This window comes from Mobula hypostoma, chromosome 26 (genome assembly GCF_963921235.1).
Source record: "Mobula hypostoma chromosome 26, sMobHyp1.1, whole genome shotgun sequence".
Classification (NCBI taxonomy): Eukaryota; Metazoa; Chordata; class Chondrichthyes; order Myliobatiformes; family Myliobatidae; genus Mobula; species Mobula hypostoma.
This window is the reverse complement of record NC_086122.1, coordinates 29,133,674-29,153,463: the sequence shown is the minus strand read 5'-3', so window position 1 is coordinate 29,153,463 and position 19,790 is coordinate 29,133,674. Positions and strand designations below refer to the sequence as shown.

The 19,790-nt window shown below is 44.1% G+C and overlaps 1 protein-coding gene across 2 annotated transcripts in view; it reads right to left on the bottom strand.

Moving 5' to 3' along the window:
• LOC134338129 (calcipressin-2-like) overlaps positions 1-18,681 on the bottom strand; it is a 127,404-nt gene extending 108,723 nt beyond the window's left edge. Inside the window, exons 1-2 of one of the 2 annotated variants that reach the window (XM_063033685.1) lie at positions 18,605-18,681; positions 17,312-17,556 (exon numbers count right to left, since the gene is read on the bottom strand). In XM_063033685.1, the coding sequence (XP_062889755.1) occupies positions 17,312-17,503 (192 nt within the window). In that variant the 5' untranslated portion in view covers positions 17,504-17,556; positions 18,605-18,681. Of the gene's footprint in view, positions 1-17,311; positions 17,557-18,580 lie in introns of both variants that reach the window. The other variant, XM_063033683.1, reaches the window with a different exon arrangement.
• Positions 18,682-19,790: the final 1,109 nt, after the last annotated feature.

Here is a 19,790-nt window from a genome sequence, read left to right as displayed (position 1 = left end):
GGGGGACTTAAATGTTCAATCGAATCTTCTACTGTTTGTTAGTAAATGATTCATGTGCTTATTTGTAATCAGTGTCTTCTGTCTCCTTCACCAAACCTGTGAACCTGCTTCCACATTACAAATGCAGTAGTGTATTATCTGAGTTTTCACTGCATTTGTTCTATTTTAGACAACCTCTCATTTTATCTTCTCTGTTGTCTCAATTTACTTTAGTCTGAAACTATTAATTTCTAAACCTGATCCTGAACATTCCCTCACCAACGTACCCTCTCTTCAAATTAAGCGCACGTACCTTCTCTCTTTTTCAGTCTTACTGAACTGTCCTTGACTGAAAGGACGACTCTAGTTCTCTCCCCAGACTCTGCCTGACCTAGTGTGCTTCTAACATTTTCTGATTTTATTTTGAATTTGCAGTATCTGTAGGTGTTGCTCCAATTACTGCACTACTGAAGGTAGCCTACTTCCAGTAAATAATGCACACTGCAGGGTCCACACATAAAAGTTGCTGGTGAGCGCAGCAGGCCAGGCAGCATCTCTAGGAAGAGGTACAGTCGACGTTTCGGGCCGAGACCCTTCGTCAGGACTAACTGAAATAAGAGCTAGTCAACTATTCCAGGGCTTGACTGACAATTCTCTGCTCATCTCCAAAGATTAGCAGAGAAGCTGTATGAGATACAGGTGAGGCCCAATTTGGAGAACTGTGTGCAGTTTTGGTTACTGACCAACAGGACATATGTAAATATGGTCGAATAAGTACAAAGGAAATTTACAAGGATGTTGGCGGATATGTTGGACCTGAGTTATAAGGAAAGGTTGGATAGGTTAGGACTTTATTCCTTGAAACGTAGAAGATTGAGGGGAGATTTGATTGAGGTATATGACATTCTGAAGGGTACAAAAAGGGTAAATGCAAACAGGCTTTTTCCACTGAGGTTGGGTGGGACTATAACCAGAGGTCATGGATAAAGGGTGAAAGGTGAAATGTTTAAGGGGAACATGAGGGGAAACTTCTTCACTCAGAGGGTTGTGGGAGTGTGGAATGAGGGGCCAGTACAAGTGGTGCATGCCAGCTCGATTTCAACGTTTAAGAGAAGTTTGGACAGGCGGGGGTACGGAGGGCTATGGTGCAGGCGTGGGTCGATAGGATGAGGCAGTTCAAATGAAACGGCATGGGCTAGATGGGCCAAAGGGCCTGTTTCTTTACTGTATTTTTCTGTAACACTATTACTTTGCATTTCCCAATTGCAAATACATTTTTCAGAGCTGTACAGTGAGTTAAATAGGCCCTTGGACCATCAATTCCCCGCTGATCAACCAAATGACTACACAAATCCTACATAAATCCTTAGTTTTTATTCTTCCACCATATGCACCCACTTTCCTGGACCCCAAGGACAATTTACAATTGTCAATTAATCGATCAATCTGTATACCTTGGGGAAACCCGGAGCAGACTCGGGAAGAACTGCGCAATCACGACCCAAGGTCAGGATTGAACCGGGCATCTGGTGCTGCGAGGCAGCAGCTCCATTAGCTACACCACTGTGCCGCACTACTTTTGACATATCCTGATGTACCTGCAGGACACTGGACAGAGCTCCAAACGCACCACAGCACCACCGTTGGAGATTAACGCTGCCGCAACCAGTGCACAGAAGTGTGAAATCAGTGGTGCCAGTTCAACGTACCAGATTAAGAATCAGGTTGAACATCACTGGAATATGTCGAGAACTTTGTTAACTTTGCGGCAGCAGTACAATGCAATGGATGATAAACATAAAAAACTGAATTAAGAGAGGGAAAGCTCTGATCTCAAACCTCCGCTGCCTTGCGGCCATACCCACTGATGGGAAAGGCTTCGGGAGTAAACCCCAAGGACAAAGCCGGAGCTGGAGTCCCTAAGGCAGTCCAACGTTGCCTTCAACCTCGCTCTGGCAACTCCTGCGACGTCATCGGTGCCAAGCTGTATCGGCCCTTGCCCTTCCCTTGGACAGCATCGGTGTCGTGGAGAGGGGAGACTTGCTGCATGGGCAACTGCTGGTCCGCCATACAACCTTGCCCAGGCCTGCACCCTGGAGAGACTGAAGCAAGACTTTCCGGGCGCAGATCCATGGTCTTGCCAGACTAACGGGTGTCATCCTAAATAATTAAAGTAGTGCAAAAAAACAGAACTTTTAAAAAAGTATTGAGGTAATGTTCATGGGTTCAATATCTATTTAGAAATCCGATGGCAGGAGGGAAGAAGCTGTTCCTGAACCGACAAGTGTGTGGCTTTCTGCTTCAGCGCCTCCTTCCTGATGGTAGCAATGAGAAGAGGGCTTGTCCTGGGTGGTGGGGCTCCTTACTGACGGACGCTGCCTTCCTGAGGCACCGCTCCTTGAAGATGTCTTGGATACTACTGTTGCTAGTACCCAGGATGGAGCTGACTGAGTTTACAACTTTCTGCAACTTACTTCGATCCTGTGCAGTAGCGCCCCCCCCCACATGGACGGTGATGTAGCCAGTTAGAATGCTCTCTACGGTACATCTTTGGAAGTTTGAGTGTCTTAGGTAAACGACCAGATCTCCTCAAACTCCTTATGAAATATTTTTTGAGAGAATAATGTGTATCACATAATTTTAATCTGTAATATGCCACAGACACATTGAAGAGTTTAGAAAACACACAGACATTTTCTAAACAAAGTCATGTAGCTTACGGACAGGCTTAAGTAGAACAAAGCAATTCTTACAAAGATTTAGGTTGCAAGCAAATTGTCTGGATCCCGGACAACCACTGAACTAAAACATAATGCCACAGAGAAGTTGTGGACACAAACAGCACCACCCACACCAGAATTTCTAATTAATTTGTGGCTTGATTTGTTCTCTTTGCACTGCAGTCGAACAAAGCACTTTCAAGGTTTTCTGACCAACACATAGGTCCTGAATGGTCAAAATAAAACTACCATAAAACTTCAATACTCTCACACACTTGGAATTTGGCGGCATTGTACTGGTGGATTCGTTGGACAGTCGGTGTTATTGCTATGAGTGCCATAGCCTAACTTTCATTTCTTCCTTTAGATGTTACAAAGTATTAGAAACATACTTTACAGTGAATCAGGTAAATTTAAAAGGTACTGTGGGAACCAGGACCCTGGCATGTTCAGTGAGAATGTCATGAACTTCAGCTGGTGAGGAACAAAGCTGTACCATCAGGTCTTCGGATAAATAGATGATTTATTGCTTTGTATTTAGCAGTGCTTTGAAATATAAAATGGAATCAGCCTGGGAGATAGCATCCATGGAGAGAAAAATAATGCTGCTGGTCAAAAGGATTAGTATTAAGACACACACAAAGACGATAAGATATAGGAGCAGAATTAGGTCATCTGGCCTATTAAGTATCATGACTGATCTATTAAATCTCTGAACCCCATTCTCCTGCCTTCTCCTCTTAATGCTTGATGTTCTGACAAATAAAGAACCTATCAACCTCCGGTTTAAATATAGCCAATGAGTTTACCTCCACAGGCACCTGTGGTAATGAATTCCACAGATTCATCACCATCTGGCTAAAATAAATTCCTCATCTCTGCTCTAAATAGACATCTTTCTATTCTGAGCTCTCTCACTATAGGAAACATCCTCTCCACATTCACTCTATCTCAGCCTTTCAATAAGGGGAAAGGCTTGTGACAAGATGGAAGATTAGAAGATACCAGGGACGGTGGGGCATGGAAAAGGTCGTGGAACAAGTGGAGAAACAAAATAACAGGTTGAAATGGGAGCAGCAGAGTATTCATGCGATGCCAGAAATAGAAAGTCTGCAAGCTTGTAATGTTTTTAATCGAGTTGCAGATTTAAAAAAGAAATCAGATAAATCAATGCTGCGGATCTGTTGATGCTAAAATCATGAATTATTAAAAGAAAGGTCACTTCCTAAAAAAATATGCTTGCCTAGAATTTTTCCCTGCACTGAAGGATTAAACCTGAATAAACCACTCTGAAATTCAGTTCTGTTGACTTCAGCAGTGTATATATAATTCACACTGCTAAACTGCGTGCTTGGTGGCACTGATCAGGAATGAGTTTTGGGCTAATTGAGCAAGTTTTCAGCCTTGATCCAAGTTTAAATAGTCTTCAGATAATATTGCTCCATCCACTGACACAACCATGCTCATTCATTTGAAGCGTAAGGAGACACTAGGGACCTGAGACGCTGGACTGAAATGAAGTGTAATACTGGCCTCTAATGGCTAACCCGTGCACTGCAAGATTATTGATCATTGTTATCCTTTTGGGGGCACAGCAATAAAATGCAGACTGGTTACACCAGTGGTCTTCACCATCAAGGTCAAACTTTTAAAAAAATTATCAAATAATTCCTACTACTGGAAGTCACTGCACTACAGCCAAGAACACTACAGTATTGAGCCCCATATCTAAAAAAAGGATGCGCTGACATTGGAGAGGTTCCAGAGGTTGTTCACAAGAATGATCCTGGAAATAAAAGGGTTAATATATGAAGAGCGTTTAACGGCAATGGCCTGTGCTCGTTGCCGTTTAGAAGACTGAGGGGAGACTTCACTGAAACCTACTGAATATTGAAAGAGCAAGTGTGGAAGTGAGGAGGTGGTTTCCAATTGTGGGTGAGTCTAGGACCAGAGAACACAATCTCAGAATAGAAGGCCATTCCTTTCGAACTGAGATCAGGAAGGATTTCTTTGGCGAGAGAGTGGTGAATCTGGGGAATTCACTGATACAGACAGCTATGGAGGCCAAGTCATTGGGTGTATTTAAAGAGGAGGTTGATAAGTTCTTGATTGGTAAGGGCATTGTAAATTATAGGGAGAAGGCAGAATAATGGGGTTAAGCTGGAAAATAAATCAGCCGTGATAGAATGGCAGAGCAAACCCGATGGGTGAATTCTGCTCCTATGTCTTATGGCTTTAAGTCTAGGTACAGGAAATCCAAAACCTTGCAAAACAATATTTGGGAAGTTAAAGATTAATTGTTGGAACAAGGGCTTATGGGATTTGGAGTAGGTCACACAATTCCTCAGCCTGTTCTGTATTTCAACCCGAGATGGGCTAATCTGAGCTTCTGATCCATTTACCTGTTCTTGCATTATAACATTTGGCACCTAGAAAATGAGAACACATCAGTCACAACCCTGAACATACCAACTGATTTAGTTTCCAAGACCGCTTGGAGTGAAAGGGTTTTTGGCTCATCATTGTCTTAAATACGCAAATACTTTCTGATTTTAATCCCAAATTTGTCTCTTTTTGATTTTAAAATTATATCCCTATTATTCTTAACCCATTCACAGAAAATACTTTGTAACCATCCTTGTGAATATTCATTAAATTAAGATACCTTGATAAGAGTGTATCTCAGGACAATCTCCCCTCATAATAAACCCTTCAATCACATCTACTTCATTAATACTTTTCATGGAGGCAAATCTTCCATCCTTACCTTTCCTGCCCCTGATGCCCAGGATAAAAAATAATTGCAGGCCTAGTCAGCTATGTTCACAATTATGAACAAGTAAAAAAGAAAGTTTCTGCTGTCACTCAACATTCATGGGGCTGGATCTTATGTACAAAACTCCTCAACACCTCATGCTCTTGGACCAAGGAGATAGCTTCACTTACCCCATTGCTGAACTGTTCTCACAAACTTTGGACTCACTTTCTAAGACTTTTCATCTCATATGCTCGATATTTATTGATTATTTATTTATTATTTCTTTCTTTTTGTACTTGTACACAGTTTGTTGGATTTTGAACACCCAAGCTGGTGCAGATTTTCATTGATTCTATTGTGGTTATTATTCTATTGTGGATTTATAGAGTACGCCCATAAGAAATTAATCTTAGGACTGTATATGGTGATATATATATATATATATATATATACACACACACACACTTTGATAATAAATTGACTTTAAACTTTTGAACTTGAAGCTCGTATCATATAAAGAGGCTATATGAGCTTCAATGGTGCTTTGTAAGTAGAACATGCATGCTTCAAAAGTATTAACCCAACACCATATAGACTGACTAACACCAGCAATGTAGAGAGGTTTATTTCTATGAATAAAGTTTATTTCTGAAATCTATCAGATGATTCAGGGTACATCTCTGAGGTCAGCACCCCTTATTGAGGATCAGCAATGATCACAATCTTCCAATGGCTTTGGACAACTGAAGCTTGGCTTTCTCACCTCACGATCCTACGCTCGCCCTTGGAATGGCCTTTACATTATTATTTTTTTACTTGAGTGATGTGGACATTGTTGACAAGGCTAGCACTTACTGTCGTTCCCAATTACCCAGCAGGGTGGTGGTACTGGGGGGGTACCAGGATCTCGATGTCATGATAAGGGAACATAGGAGCCAGAGCCCCAGTGAGTCAGAAAGAAGCACGAACAACGTCACCTACTGACCTAGTTGCCAAACTGCTGGAATCTGCAAATGGCAGCACAGCAGATTATCTATGTTTTACTGTATTACTTTTCTGCCACAAGGCAGCCAACGACCTCGCCAAGCTGTCGCCATTCCACACCGTGAGCCGCAGGAAGCTCCTCCATATTTTCTGGCCACAAATGGTCTCCTACTCCTTCAGAATCACCAAGAGGACCTGGCCACAATCATCATGAAGAAACGTTGGAGGTGGATTGTGCACGTAGTGGGAAGAGAGACCAACTCCATCGTCAAGGCTACACTTCATTGGACCCCTACAGAATGGAGGAAACACAGGAGACCAAAGACAACTTGGTGCTATGGCGCCCAGGCAGGAATGAGGACCCTGAACCACACCTGGGGCACAATGGAGAAGATGGCCAAGGACAGACAGAGATGGAGGACCTTCATTGTTACCCTAAACACCAGGGGCATAACAGGCAGTAAGTAACTAACTGCTTATTGTAACTAAGCATGAGCAGAGACTTCAAGAATTCAACGGGGTCTGAAAACACGGAGGCAATTGGAACTGAAATCACAATAAGTCTCAAGGGACAACATTTCAAAGTGAATGATTAGTTGATTCAATGGGAAAATAAAATATGAAAACGGAAATCCTCTGAGATGTACTTTATGAACAGGAGAAATTCTGCAATATTATTCTTCAGAGATGTTCCTGTTGTGCATGTGAATGAAGTCACCAGGGAGACATTGAAGCTGGTGGATACAGAAGTCTACATTCAACAAAACAAGCAGGTAACATACTGGAGACACTCATGGAAGAAGTGGCCTCCCAATATTACATGATATTTTATATGCTAAAGATCAAAAGGTAACAGCAGGACAGTTCTATAGTTATAATGTATCTGCAACACTTCCTTTAAATTACATATAATTTTCAAAATACCTCAAACGCCCAAAATAAGTGCTAAACCCATCGTCTCTCCAACTGCATTCATGCATATGCAGACATCTCAGGTGATCAACCCCAGTTTCAGCACCAGGAAGACCACTGCATCAGAGCCACTTTTTTACATTCAATCTGCAAACAACATTCAAATCTGAAGACTGGCTGCTGTTGAATATTTGCTCTATACCCTAACTCCAGAATAGGCCCCAACAGTTCCAAAGCACCGGTTGCATATAGAGCAGCGGAATGAAGTGGCAAGATGTTGCAAACATTATTTCCACCACGTCCTCTTTGCAATTCAATGAGGTCAATTCCAAAAAAAAACACAGCAAAGATAAATTGCCACGAAGATTTACAATTAAAAAAAGAGCTGAGGTATCCATTTTCCAAATGGTGAATTGGGATAAGGGCAGGGAAAAAAAATTAGGAACAGAGCGGGAGTTTGCTCAATTCGGTATTTCCAGTTACCAACTCAGATGCAAGCACCATATGTAAATTAAAGCTTAGCTTAGAGGGAGGATCTGTACATGATGAGACACTGGACACCACTGGCCTAGGGCCAGTGCAAATGGAAGGATAGAGCTGGCTCTCACTAGCCTTACTTCCAACACAAGGTCAGAATTATTGACAATTGCACAATATTTTAATTCCACTTGCAATTCCTCGGCTGCAGAAGCAATCTGTGCCAGTCTGTACAAGACCTGGTAACCTGCCCAGGCATGAGCTGGAAGTGGCAAAGAGCACTCATGCCTGCAAATGGCCATATGCAACAACAGAGGCTAATTATCTACCTTGGGCATTCAGAATCAAGTTTAATATCACCAGCATAGAGTATGTCGTGAAATTTGTTATTATGCAGCAGCAGCAGATTGCAATATATAACAATAAACACAGTAAATTACATTAAGTACATATATATATATTTAACAGTTAATTTAAATAAGTAGTACAAAAGAAAAAAAAAAGTCGTGAGGTAGTGTTCATGGGTTCAACGCCCATTCAGAAATCTGATGGCAGAGGGGAAGAAGCTGTTCCTGAATCGCTGAGAGTGTGCCTTCAGGCTCCTGTACCTCCTCCCTGATGGTGGCAATGAGAAGAGGGCATGTCCTGGGTGATGGGGATTCTTTATCATGGATGATGCCTTTTTGAGGCATCACTCCTTGAAGATGTCCTGATGCCAGAGAGGCTAATGCCATGATGGAGCTAAGTTTGCACCTTTCTGCAGCTTATTTTGATCCTGTGCAGTGCCCGGCCCATCCATACCAGACGGTGATGCAGCCAGTTAGAATGCTCTCCACAGTACATTTGTAGAAATTTACGAATGCCTTTGGTTTCGTACCAAATCTCCTGAAACTCATAATGAAATATAGCTGCTTTTGTGACTCCTTTGTAACTGCATTGATACCTTGGGCCCAGAATAGATTCTCAGAGATGTTGACAGTCAGGAACTTAGAATTGCTTACCATTTCCAGTTCTGATCCCTCAATAAGGACTGGTGTGCGTTCTCTAGTCTTATCCTTTCTGAAGTTTACAAACAATTTTTTGGTCTTAATAACGTTGAGTGGAAGGCTGTTGCTACAACACTGTTCAACGAGCTGATCTATCTTGCTCCTGTACGCCCTCGTCACCATCTGAAATTCTGCCAACGTTCATTGCATCTTCAGCAAACTTATAGATGGCATTTGATCTGTGCCTAGCCACACAGTCGTGGGGTAGAGAGAGTAGAGCAGTGGGTTAAGCACACATCCTTGAACTGTGCCAGTGTTGATTATCAGCGAGGTGGAGATGTGATTTCCAATCCGCACAGATTGTGATCGCCCGGTGAGAAAGGGGATGATCCAGTTGCAGTGGGAGGTACAGAGGCTCATATTTTGGAATGATTGTGATAAACACTAAGCTGTAGTCAATAAACAGCAGTCTGATCTAAGTATTAGTTTTCTCTAGGTGATTCAAGGCCACGTGAGAAGCCAGTGATATCACGTCCATTGTAGACCTATTGTGGTGATAGGCAAATGGAAGTGGACCTAGGTCCTTAACTGAGACAGGTGTTGGTTCTAGCCTTAACCAATCTCTCAAAGTACTTTATCACCACAGATGAGAGTGCTACTGGATGACTGTCGTGAAGGCAGATCACCCTTCTCTTCCTGATTACTGGTATGACCGTTGCCCTTTTGAAGCAGGCAGGAACTTCCAAATGTAGCATGAGAGATTGAAAATATCCTCGAACACACCTGCCAACCGGTTGGCACAGGTTTTCCGAGACCTGCCAGGTACTCCGTTGGGGCTTGTCACCTTGCGAGGATTTTCACCCTCTTGAAAGAGTCTGACGTCAGCCTCTGAGACAGAGAACACAAAGTCACTGGGTACAGTAGGGATCCTCATAGCTATAGTTTCATTCTGCCTTTTAAGAAGCATTGAGCTCACCTGGAAGTAAAGCATTGCTGCCATTCACCAGATCCTGCGGCTTTTCTCTTTGGAACAAAGGAGCGTGAGAGACAATTTAAGAGAATTGTACAAGATTAACTGAGACACAGAAAGAGTGCAAAGCCAGTGCCTTTTTCCCTGGGTGTCAAAGGTCAAAACCAGTGTACATACTTTTACAGTGAATAGGGGAAAGTGTAGGAGGGAGAATGTCAGAGGTAGCTTCCCCTTCCTCTCCCCCATACAGTGATTGGTAAGTGCTTGAGGGGTGGTGGCAGAGAGTCTTAGGCACTTAGAAACTCCAAGAGGACCACAACATTTTCGTGGGGTTGGAGTCTTATGTGCCCCAATGGCCTGGAGAGCTAGGTTGGCTGGGATCAGGGATTTATGCTTTGGCTCTTGGGAGGATCATCCATGGCAAACAGGTTAAAGGGTACAGGCCAGACTAAGAGCAGTCCATTTACCTGTACTTTCCACATATCCCAACAAACCGTTCCTATCCATATACTTGTCCAAATGTCCTTTAAATATTGCAAATTGTACCCATCTCTACCACTTCCTCTTGCAGCTTGTTCCCCATCTCCAACACTGTGTGAAACCTTGCCCTTCAAGTCCCCAATAAATATTACCCCCCCACCCCCATCTTAAACCTTAAACTCCTCCAAAAAGATTATCCACCATCTCCATGCCCTTCATAATTCCATAAAGCTCAATAAGGTCACATCTCAGCCTCCTTCACTCCAGGGGAAACGGTCCTAGCTGACCCAATCTCTCCTTTTTTCACCTGTCCAGGCAACATTCATGCCAATCTTTACTGCACCCTCTCTAGCTTCATCACACGCTTCATATAACATGTAAAGTGGAAGAGCACACAACATACCCAAGTTCAGCTTAACTAATGACTTGTACAACTGCAACATGTCCACACAATCCCTATGCTCAATGTCTCCGTCAATGAGGGCAGGCATACCACTCTGTTGACCTGTGTCGCCATAAATGAACGGCAGTTATTTGGCCAGGCTACTTAGATAGCATCTTCAAAAACCGCAAGTATTATCAAGGTGGTCAAGGAGAACAGGTACATGGAAACATCTCCACCTGAAGACCGTTTCAATCACCATCATTCCTGCCTTGGAATTACAAAGTATCATCGTTCCTTCACCACTGAGTTCAAATCCTGCAATTCCAGCTCCAATAGAACTATTGGTGTTGGCGTGTGGTCAAGTGGTTAAGGCGTCGGTCTAGTGATCTGAAGGTCACTAGTTCGAGCCTCAGCTGAGGCAACACATTGTGTCCTTGAGCAAGGCACTTAACCACACATTGCTCTGCGACGACATCGGTGCCAAGCTGTATTGGCCCTAGTACCCTTCCCTTGGACAACATCGGTGGTGTGGAGAGGGGAGACTTGCAGCATAGGCAACTGCCGGTCTTCCTTGCCCAGTCCTGCGCCCTGGAAACCTTCCAAGGTGCAAATCCGTGGTCTCACGAGACTAACGGATGCCTATAGAAGAACTATTGGGAGTACCCTGACCAGGAATGCCGTGATTGAAGTTACCACAACCTGTTCAAGGACAATGAGGGATAGGGAGTAAATACTGGCTACGCCAAAAATGCCCAGTTGCCAAAAATGTATTCAGTGACCCTCAGACAGTGCAAGGAGCATTGGGTATTCACAATTTGAAGCCAGGCAGTAAAGTATAATTTTATAGGAAAGGACAATTTTCAGGAAATATAGGAAAAGTACAGTTATTAGCAGGGTCACCACTAAATTAATGGTGCAATATTCCACACGGGAATATTGTGTTCAAATCTTCACCCTATTTAGGATTCAATTCAAATTTAATTGTCGTTCAACCATACATGAATAACCATGAATACAGCCAAATGAGACAAAGTTAGTCCGGGGTCAAGGTACAAAACACAGTACCAACAGTCACACACAGCACAATGCACATCTAGCAAACACAGGATAGCAAGCATATGTAAGAAAACATTAAAATACAGCAACACTAAAAAAAAAATCATCCCAGTCCCTGAGTCCATAAATGCTGCAGAAATCTGCAGACAGACCCATTACAGATTGTCTTCTGCTGAGCGAATACTGAGGGGACAGCACTGACTCCGGTCACACTGCCCCCAGTGGAGTGCACTAGCTTCGATAACTCTCTACTGGCACCTGTAAACAGGTGGCACTGCAGCTTGAGGCCTGGTCCTCACGACGACCGTGGCCCCGCCGCCTGCCAATAAAACAGCGAAGACGACTTGCAGCATTCCATATCAACAATGTCCAGAAGGGTCTTGCGATCACAAGAAAAGCAACTAAGATGGTCTCTTGCTATTGGACTGTATGCCTTCTTCACGCACCGAGTCCTCTTAAGCTTCTCTGAAGCAAGCAGGAGCACAATCTGCACCGAGTCCAACTCCTTCAGTTTCTCCGCCAATGCGCAACTCGCTGATGAGGTAGACCTGCAGTACTTTAAGTTCTCAACGCCTAGCAGGATCTCGTGATCATGAAAAATAGGTTTAAGAAGGACCGTAGCACCCTTTGTTGACCCTGTAGAAGCGGCTGTGATCGAACGTGCCGCCATCTTACCGGATATGGAAGCTACAGAGAGCACGTAGAGGAGATTGACCAGGATGCTACCTGGACTAGAGGGTGTGCCTTATTACAACAGATTGAGCGAGCTAAGGATTTTCTCTTTGGAGCAAAGGAGGATGAGGGATGACTTGATAGAGGTGTACAAGCTGATAAGAGGCATAGATCAAGTGGAGTGCGGCATAATATGAGGGGGTAGTGATTGGTGGAAAGTATAGGGGGTGTCAGAGGCAAGTTTACACACACACACACATGGGTGTGTGGAACACTGTCAGGGATTGTGGAACAGGCAGAAACATCAGCAATGTATCTCTAATGTATTTAAACTCTTAGACAGGTTTTGGGAGGCGGAGGGGTGGGGATACGACTCTACCAAAGGAGGTGCAAGGTGCTCCTTCCCTCAGCTAACCTGCAGGTCACCCTTGGCGAAGCGTAGCACCTGTTTAGCTCTCCCAATCAGGGTCATGTGAAGCCACGGGAGCAAGCTGTGGATGGTCGCACCAGCAGCAGGTGCACATCACGTCCTGGTTATGCAACCACTGATGCCAGGACATCTCAAAGAGCACTGATAAATGGCTGGGACCACCTGTCTTATCAAAACACTGCCCAGAAGACGACAGTGGCATGCTACTTCTGCAGAAAAATTTGCCAAGGACAATCACGCTCCTGGAAAGACCATGATTGCCCAGGTCATACGACATGGCACGTAACGAACGAACTTGGCTTTGGGCGGAAGTATTCCAAGGGGTCTGCAGCAAACCATCTTCAGACAGATTAATAGGATTGTTAAGGTTCTACCTAGGGAAATGAAGGAGCCTCAGTGAAGCACAGACCACAGCCCTCTGCAAAATCAATCCCATCACTGTACCAGTACTTCAGCTGGAATAAGTCCACGGCTGATTTCATACACATAATGTACCATTTGAAACTGACAAAGGTCATCCATTAAGCCTCATGCACAAAGTACAGGAGGAATTCAGTAGGTAAAGCAGCATCTGGAGGGGGAACAAACAGTTGATGTTTCAGGCCGAGACCCTTGCGCAGCCTTCGTTTAACTACGCTGCAGTTACTGGTGAACACCCAGCTAGGTAAAGGTACAAGGACAGGTGCCATAGTATATGAATGCACGTGGCCCTGATTGCTGTTAATGCTGCATTTGTTCCCAGGATAAGGCTTTCTCTTCTAGGCTGTGATGCCCTACTTCTTCAAAAAAAAAAAGGCTTCCCTTCCTCCACATTGATGCTGCCCTCACCCACATCTCCTCCATTTCACCCCATCTTCCCACCACCTTAACAGGTATAGAATTCCTCTTGTCCTCTCCTACCACCTCATGAGCCTCCACATCCAACACATCATTTTCTGCAAATTCTGCCATCTTCATACCACCAAACACATCTTTACCTACCCCCCCCCTTTCAGGGGTTGCTCCCCTGTGATTTGCTTGTCCATTCATCCCTCCCCACTAACCTCCCTCCTGGCACATATCCCTGCAAGTCACAACTATGCAATACATGCCCTTTCACCTCTACCCTCAGCTCCATTTAGGGTCCCAAACTGTACTTCCAGATGAAGCAACACTTCACCTGCAAATCAGCTGGGGCCGTCTATTGGATCCAGTGCTCCCAATGCAGCCTCCTCTCCTCGGGTGCGGCCCGACGTAAATTGGGGAACCACTTTGTGAGCACCTCTGCTCCATCTGCCAAAAGCAGAATTTCCCAGTGGCTACCCTTTTAATTCTTATCCCCATTCCCATTCCGACATGTTGATCCACAGCCACCTCTTTTGCCATGATGTTGGAGCAGCAACATCTCATATTCCTTCAGTCTCCAACCTGATGGCATGAACATTGATTTCTCCTTCTGGTTAAAAAAAAAAAAATCCCTTTCCCCCTCCCTCTCCATCTATTCCCCATTCTAGCCTCTTACCTCTTCTCACCTGTCTATCACCTCTCCATACTGCCCCTCCTTCTTCCCTTTCTCCCATTCGCCCACTCTGCTCTCCTATCAGATTCCTTCTTCTCCAGCCCTTTACCTTTTCCACCTACCTGGCTTCACCTATCACCTGTTAGCTGGTCCTCCTTCACCTCCACCAATCTTTTAATGCTGGCAACATCACCCTTCCTTTCCAGCCCTGAGGGAAGATCTCAGCCTGAAACACCAACTGTTTATTCATCTCCATGGAGGCTGCCTGAAGTGCTCAGATTCTCCAGCAGTTTGAGTGTGTAAGTTTTCTGTTGGCTCTAAGCAGGGCATCGTGTTCATGATTGTTGCCAGCTGAAGGAAGATCGGATGTGGAGAACTGTTGATGAATAGACATGTGGTTAACTTGCAGTGCAACTTGCCGAGCTGGTCATGAAAAGCCTCTCTATTTTACTTCTTTTCTTCAGCTGATTTTCTTTGGCTCGAAGCAAGGGCTGTGTCCTCAAAATGGTGAGTTTGTGCAACAGTGAGCAGACCACTTCACAACTTGAGACCAACCATGAGTACGTCAAACTCTACGTATGGGAACAGAGTGCTTGAATCTCCGATGTGCACCATCATCTTTTATGTGGCGAGCAGACGTTCAGACAAATTTATAGCTGCCAGGATACCAGGCATTGACCAGCTGGTCAATGAGACAATGAAACCTCTCTTGGTCGAAATACAGCCTTTGAAATGACAGGCAATGTTTGCAGAGCACTCCGCATCCAGTCTGTGGAATTCTGCGACAAGAGAAGGGCTGCAAACTCCTCCAGAACTTTTGTTCGCTCAAACCTCACAACTCTTGAGGAACAAACACAGACTCAAAATGCTGGAAGGATTCTGTATGCCAGGCGACATCTATAGACAGTCGATGTTTTGAGCCAGGACTGAGAGCTGAGGAAGGTGCTCAGCTCAAAACATTGGCTCTGTTCCTCTTCGTACATGCTGCCTGACCTGCTGAGTTCCCCCAGCATGCTGTGTGGGTTATTCTCGATTTCAATCATCTGCAGAATCTCTTGTGTTTGTTGACACTGAGGCACTCTTCTCCCTGCTCAATTAAGAATATTAAAAACAACAAACACTTGTAGAGCTGTGGCAACAAGCTGCAAGTAGTTAGTAATCCTATTAAATATGTGCTACTTTGGTGCTTCAGGGTCGTTATAACTGGGGGTAGAAGTGGGGTTAAATGCTCCCAATGGCATCTGTCACAAATAGCCTTTGACAACCAAATCCAGCTCCCGGCCTTCACGTGTGGTTTAGCTACTAAACCCAACAGAACAGCTTCTGCTGACAGAAGGGGCAAAGGCAGGTTACTGGCACCTTAAAACTTGTCACTTCGGGCAGATGGGGAGTGTCAGCCGTGGTTGACAGCTCATCTTGAAGAAGGAAAACTCTGATTTCAAACTCCAACTGCCTTGCAGCTATATCCACTCGTGGGGATGGCTTCAGTAGTAAATTCTCAGGAAAATTCCAGAGCTGAAGTTCCTAAGGTAGTACTACACTGAGTTCAACACTTGCTGGCAACTCCTGTAATGCCACTGGTGCCAAACTGTATCGGTCTCTGCCATCCCTTTGGACTCATCCGCTGCAGGGAGATGGGGAATCTGCTACATGGGCAACAACTTGCTGTCCATATCGTACTGCCCTGGCTTGTGTATCACGTAGAGAGCTGGGACACAACTTCCCTGGTTGACACCAATCAACTGAGGGCTTCATGTTGGCGCCGAAATGCGTGGCAGCACCTGCTGCCTGCTCCCAGTACATCCTTGGGTTGTGTTGGTTGTTAATGCAAACAACACATTTCACTGTATGTTTCGATGTACACGTGATAAATAACGCCAATCTGAATCTGAATGAATCTAAATCAGGTAACAGTGGAAAACTGAGGGTTCTTCCTGCCAGACGCAACGAGCATTGCGGGCTTAACACCCGGAGCATCACACACAAAATGCTGGAGGAATTCAGCAGGTCAGGGAGCATGAAAAGGAATAAAGTGTCGACGGTTCAGTTCGAGACCCGTCATCAGGACTGCAGGGGATGGGGGAAGAAGATGGTGAGGGGACAGGAAGGAATACAAGCTAGAAGGTGATAGGCGAAACCAGGTGAAGGAGAAGGTAGGTGGGTGTGGGAGGGGGTTGAAGTGAGAAGCTGGGCGGTGATCGGTGGAAAAGATAAAGGACTGAAGAAGCCTGATAGGAAAGGAGAGCGAACTATGGGAGAAAGAAAAAAAAAGGGAGGGACACCAGAGGGAGGTTATATAGCTGGAGCATGGAGTGCCAATTTGGTAGCGTGATTTCAAGACAGCTTTACCTTATGATCAGCCATCATGAGTGCTTCTAGCACATGTTAATGTTGCAAACATTTACATTCTTCTGTAGGCCACAACTACAATATGGCTTTGATGATTCACAGATAAAGTTACTAAGGAAAGTTGTACAGACTTACATCAATGAAGAAATTTCCAAATTACAGATTTACGTGTAGTCTAGAAACTAAAAAGAATCTAAAAGTAATCAAATCAGTGACTGCAAGGTGTAAGAAATTTGTAGGTTATTAAAAGACCATAAAATGTAGGAGCAGAATTAGGCCATTCAGCCCATCAAGTCTGCATCATCATTCCATCATGGCTGATTTATTTTCCCTCTCACAACCCTATTTTCCTTCAGACTCCATGAAACCTCTGATGCCCTTACCAATCTAGAATTTACCAATCTCCACTCCAGTGGCCATGAATTCCACAGATTCACCACCCTCTGAAAATGCTGCCCCACCCCACTGAAAGATTGTTTTTATGTGATTCAGAGGAGCCAGTTCTCAAGAGCAGCAGGCCGTTTCCACCCCACCCCCAATCCCCAATGACTACAACCTTGATTTCTCCTTTGGTAATGATTTTTCCAAATAAAAATGGTCAATAAAAATGAGAAATGTTAATAAGTAATCCAATACTTCTAAATGGCGAACTTACTCTGTGTTGTTCATCTTCATAGACTGCTTCATGCACAGAACAAGCCATGAGAGTGGTGGGCAGTTCATGCAAATCCATAATCCTGGAGTCCAAATCCTCATAATTCTCGAAGATCAGAACCTCTTGATCATTGTCACAAAGACTGGGGCAGTTTGGAGTGTCAGACCATGTTTGAATACCTTCTCTTATCATTGGGTCACTTGTTTTCAGACTTTATTTAAAACACAAATTAAAATAACTGCACCCTAAAAGAAAGACAAAGATTGAGATGAATTAGGTTCAAACAAGACAGGAACTGTTTTCAATTTAAAACTGTATCTGTTCTACACAATCCAGTTGCACGATTTTTTTTATTAGAAGCAATCCATGGTTGGAAACCACAGAATTAGAAGTCAGGGCCGTGCTAATGACCATGTTCATGACAACACTGTGCAGGTAATACCCAATGTAGAAATGGCAAGGAATGGGGGCAACTTATGCCCAGATGCTGCATCTATACATTCAAAGTTTCATAAAACTTATTTGAAAACATTTTTTACTCAACATTGGTGTAAACTGCTGAATAACGTCCTCTATAGAACAACCTAGAAACTGGATTACAGTTTTCCATCAACTAAGAGTAAGGTGCATTTCTGCTATTGCAAACTCTTTCTCACATCTGGTCTCGGCATGAAACCTGTAATGGACAACAATCGCACTACATTACAAAGTGAGAGGTACTTTACATATCATACCTGTTTCTCGAAAGCTGCCCCCCCCCATACACACACATAAATTTAAGAATTGCTATGTCTACAAAAGCTTTTAACTAATTCAGTCCCACCAGAATTATCCAAAACACACGATTGTTAACGCAGCCACCAAAAGATTAACAACCGTGCTGTTGACTCCCATGAATAGCAATGGGAAATGTTTAACTCTCACTCAGTTAATGCAGAACTGTTTTGCAGTTATTGGATTGAAACGGAGTTTGCACGACAACCGTGTCCCTTGGAAGACAATTCAACATTGCACTAATTTCTGGATGTTAAACCAACAACAGTTATAGTTCCTAAAACAAATAAAAGTGATGGTCAAATATGTTTTACGCTCAAATATTCTTATTGTTTTTAAGTGGATTATTGTAATTTGCAGTTGAAGCCAGACGGCAATTAAAATAACAATTAGTTGCATAGCTAACTAAATGCAATTCTCTGCTCCTGGTACTGCTTTGTCATTAAACTAAACACCACGCAGAAGTACAATGTTTGAAATAATCCCTAGACAAACCTGCGACTCGTCCACTGAACCTACCCTCAATGCCCTCTCCGCAGCTCGAGTTGCTAACGAAGAAACCGACACTACCGACGGAGGGATGATTGATGTTATAGTCGACCAACCAAAGAACAGAAGAGGTGGGACGGACTTGCATATGACGTCATGTACGACGAATCTGCGCCGGGAGGCGGGACTTCGGGCAGTCCTTCAGGAGGAGCGGACGCCAACGTGGGTCCGACTCTCTAAGTTGTTTTCGTCTCATTTCGTTTCTTTTCGTTCCCAGCCCCTCTCCCCGCATAATTGGAAATAAATGTATTGCGTGACTTTCATTTAATGTGCCACATTTATTATCATCAATGCCCTGTATCATGTGCCATAACAGTTGCTGCCTCAGGTCAATCAATGATGGAAAGCTGAGTGGTTCTGGTTGAAGAATTCAGGATTTGTGAATTTTATTGAAAAATGAAATGCTGCAGGGGCCGGAAATCTGAAAATTTAAAAAAATGCTGAAAATACAAAGCAGGCCTGGCAGAAACTGTGGAGGAAGGAACAAAATTAACTCCTGGGTGATTATTATTGGGAGATACACATTTTGTTTGTGTATCAAGCAACACATCAAAGTTGCTGGTGAACGCAGCAGGCCAGGCAGCATCTATAGGAAGAGGTGCAGTCGACGTTTCAGGCCGAGACCCTTCGTCAGGACTAACTGAAGGAAGAGTGAGTAAGGGATTTGAAAGTTGGAGGGGGAGGGGGAGATCCAAAATGATAGGAGAAGACAGGAGGGGGAGGGATAGAGCCGAGAGCTGGACAGGTGATTGGCAAAAGGGGATACGAGAGGATCATGGGACAGGAGGTCAGGAAAGAAAGACAAAGGGGGGGGACCCAGAGGATGGGCAAGAGGTATATTCAGAGGGTCAGAGGGAGAAAAAGGAGAGTGAGAGAAAGAATGTATGTATAAAAATAAGTAACAGATGGGGTACGAGGGGGAGGTGGGGCCTTAGCGGAAGTTAGAGAAGTCGATGTTCATGCCATCAGGTTGGAGGCTACCCAGACGGAATATAAGGTGTTGTTCCTCCAACCTGAGTGTGGCTTCATCTTTACAGTAGAGGAGGCCGTGGATAGACATTTCAGAATGGGAATGGGATGTGGAATTAAAATGTGTGGCCACTGGGAGATCCTGCTTTCTCTGGCGGACAGAGCGTAGATGTTCAGCAAAGCGGTC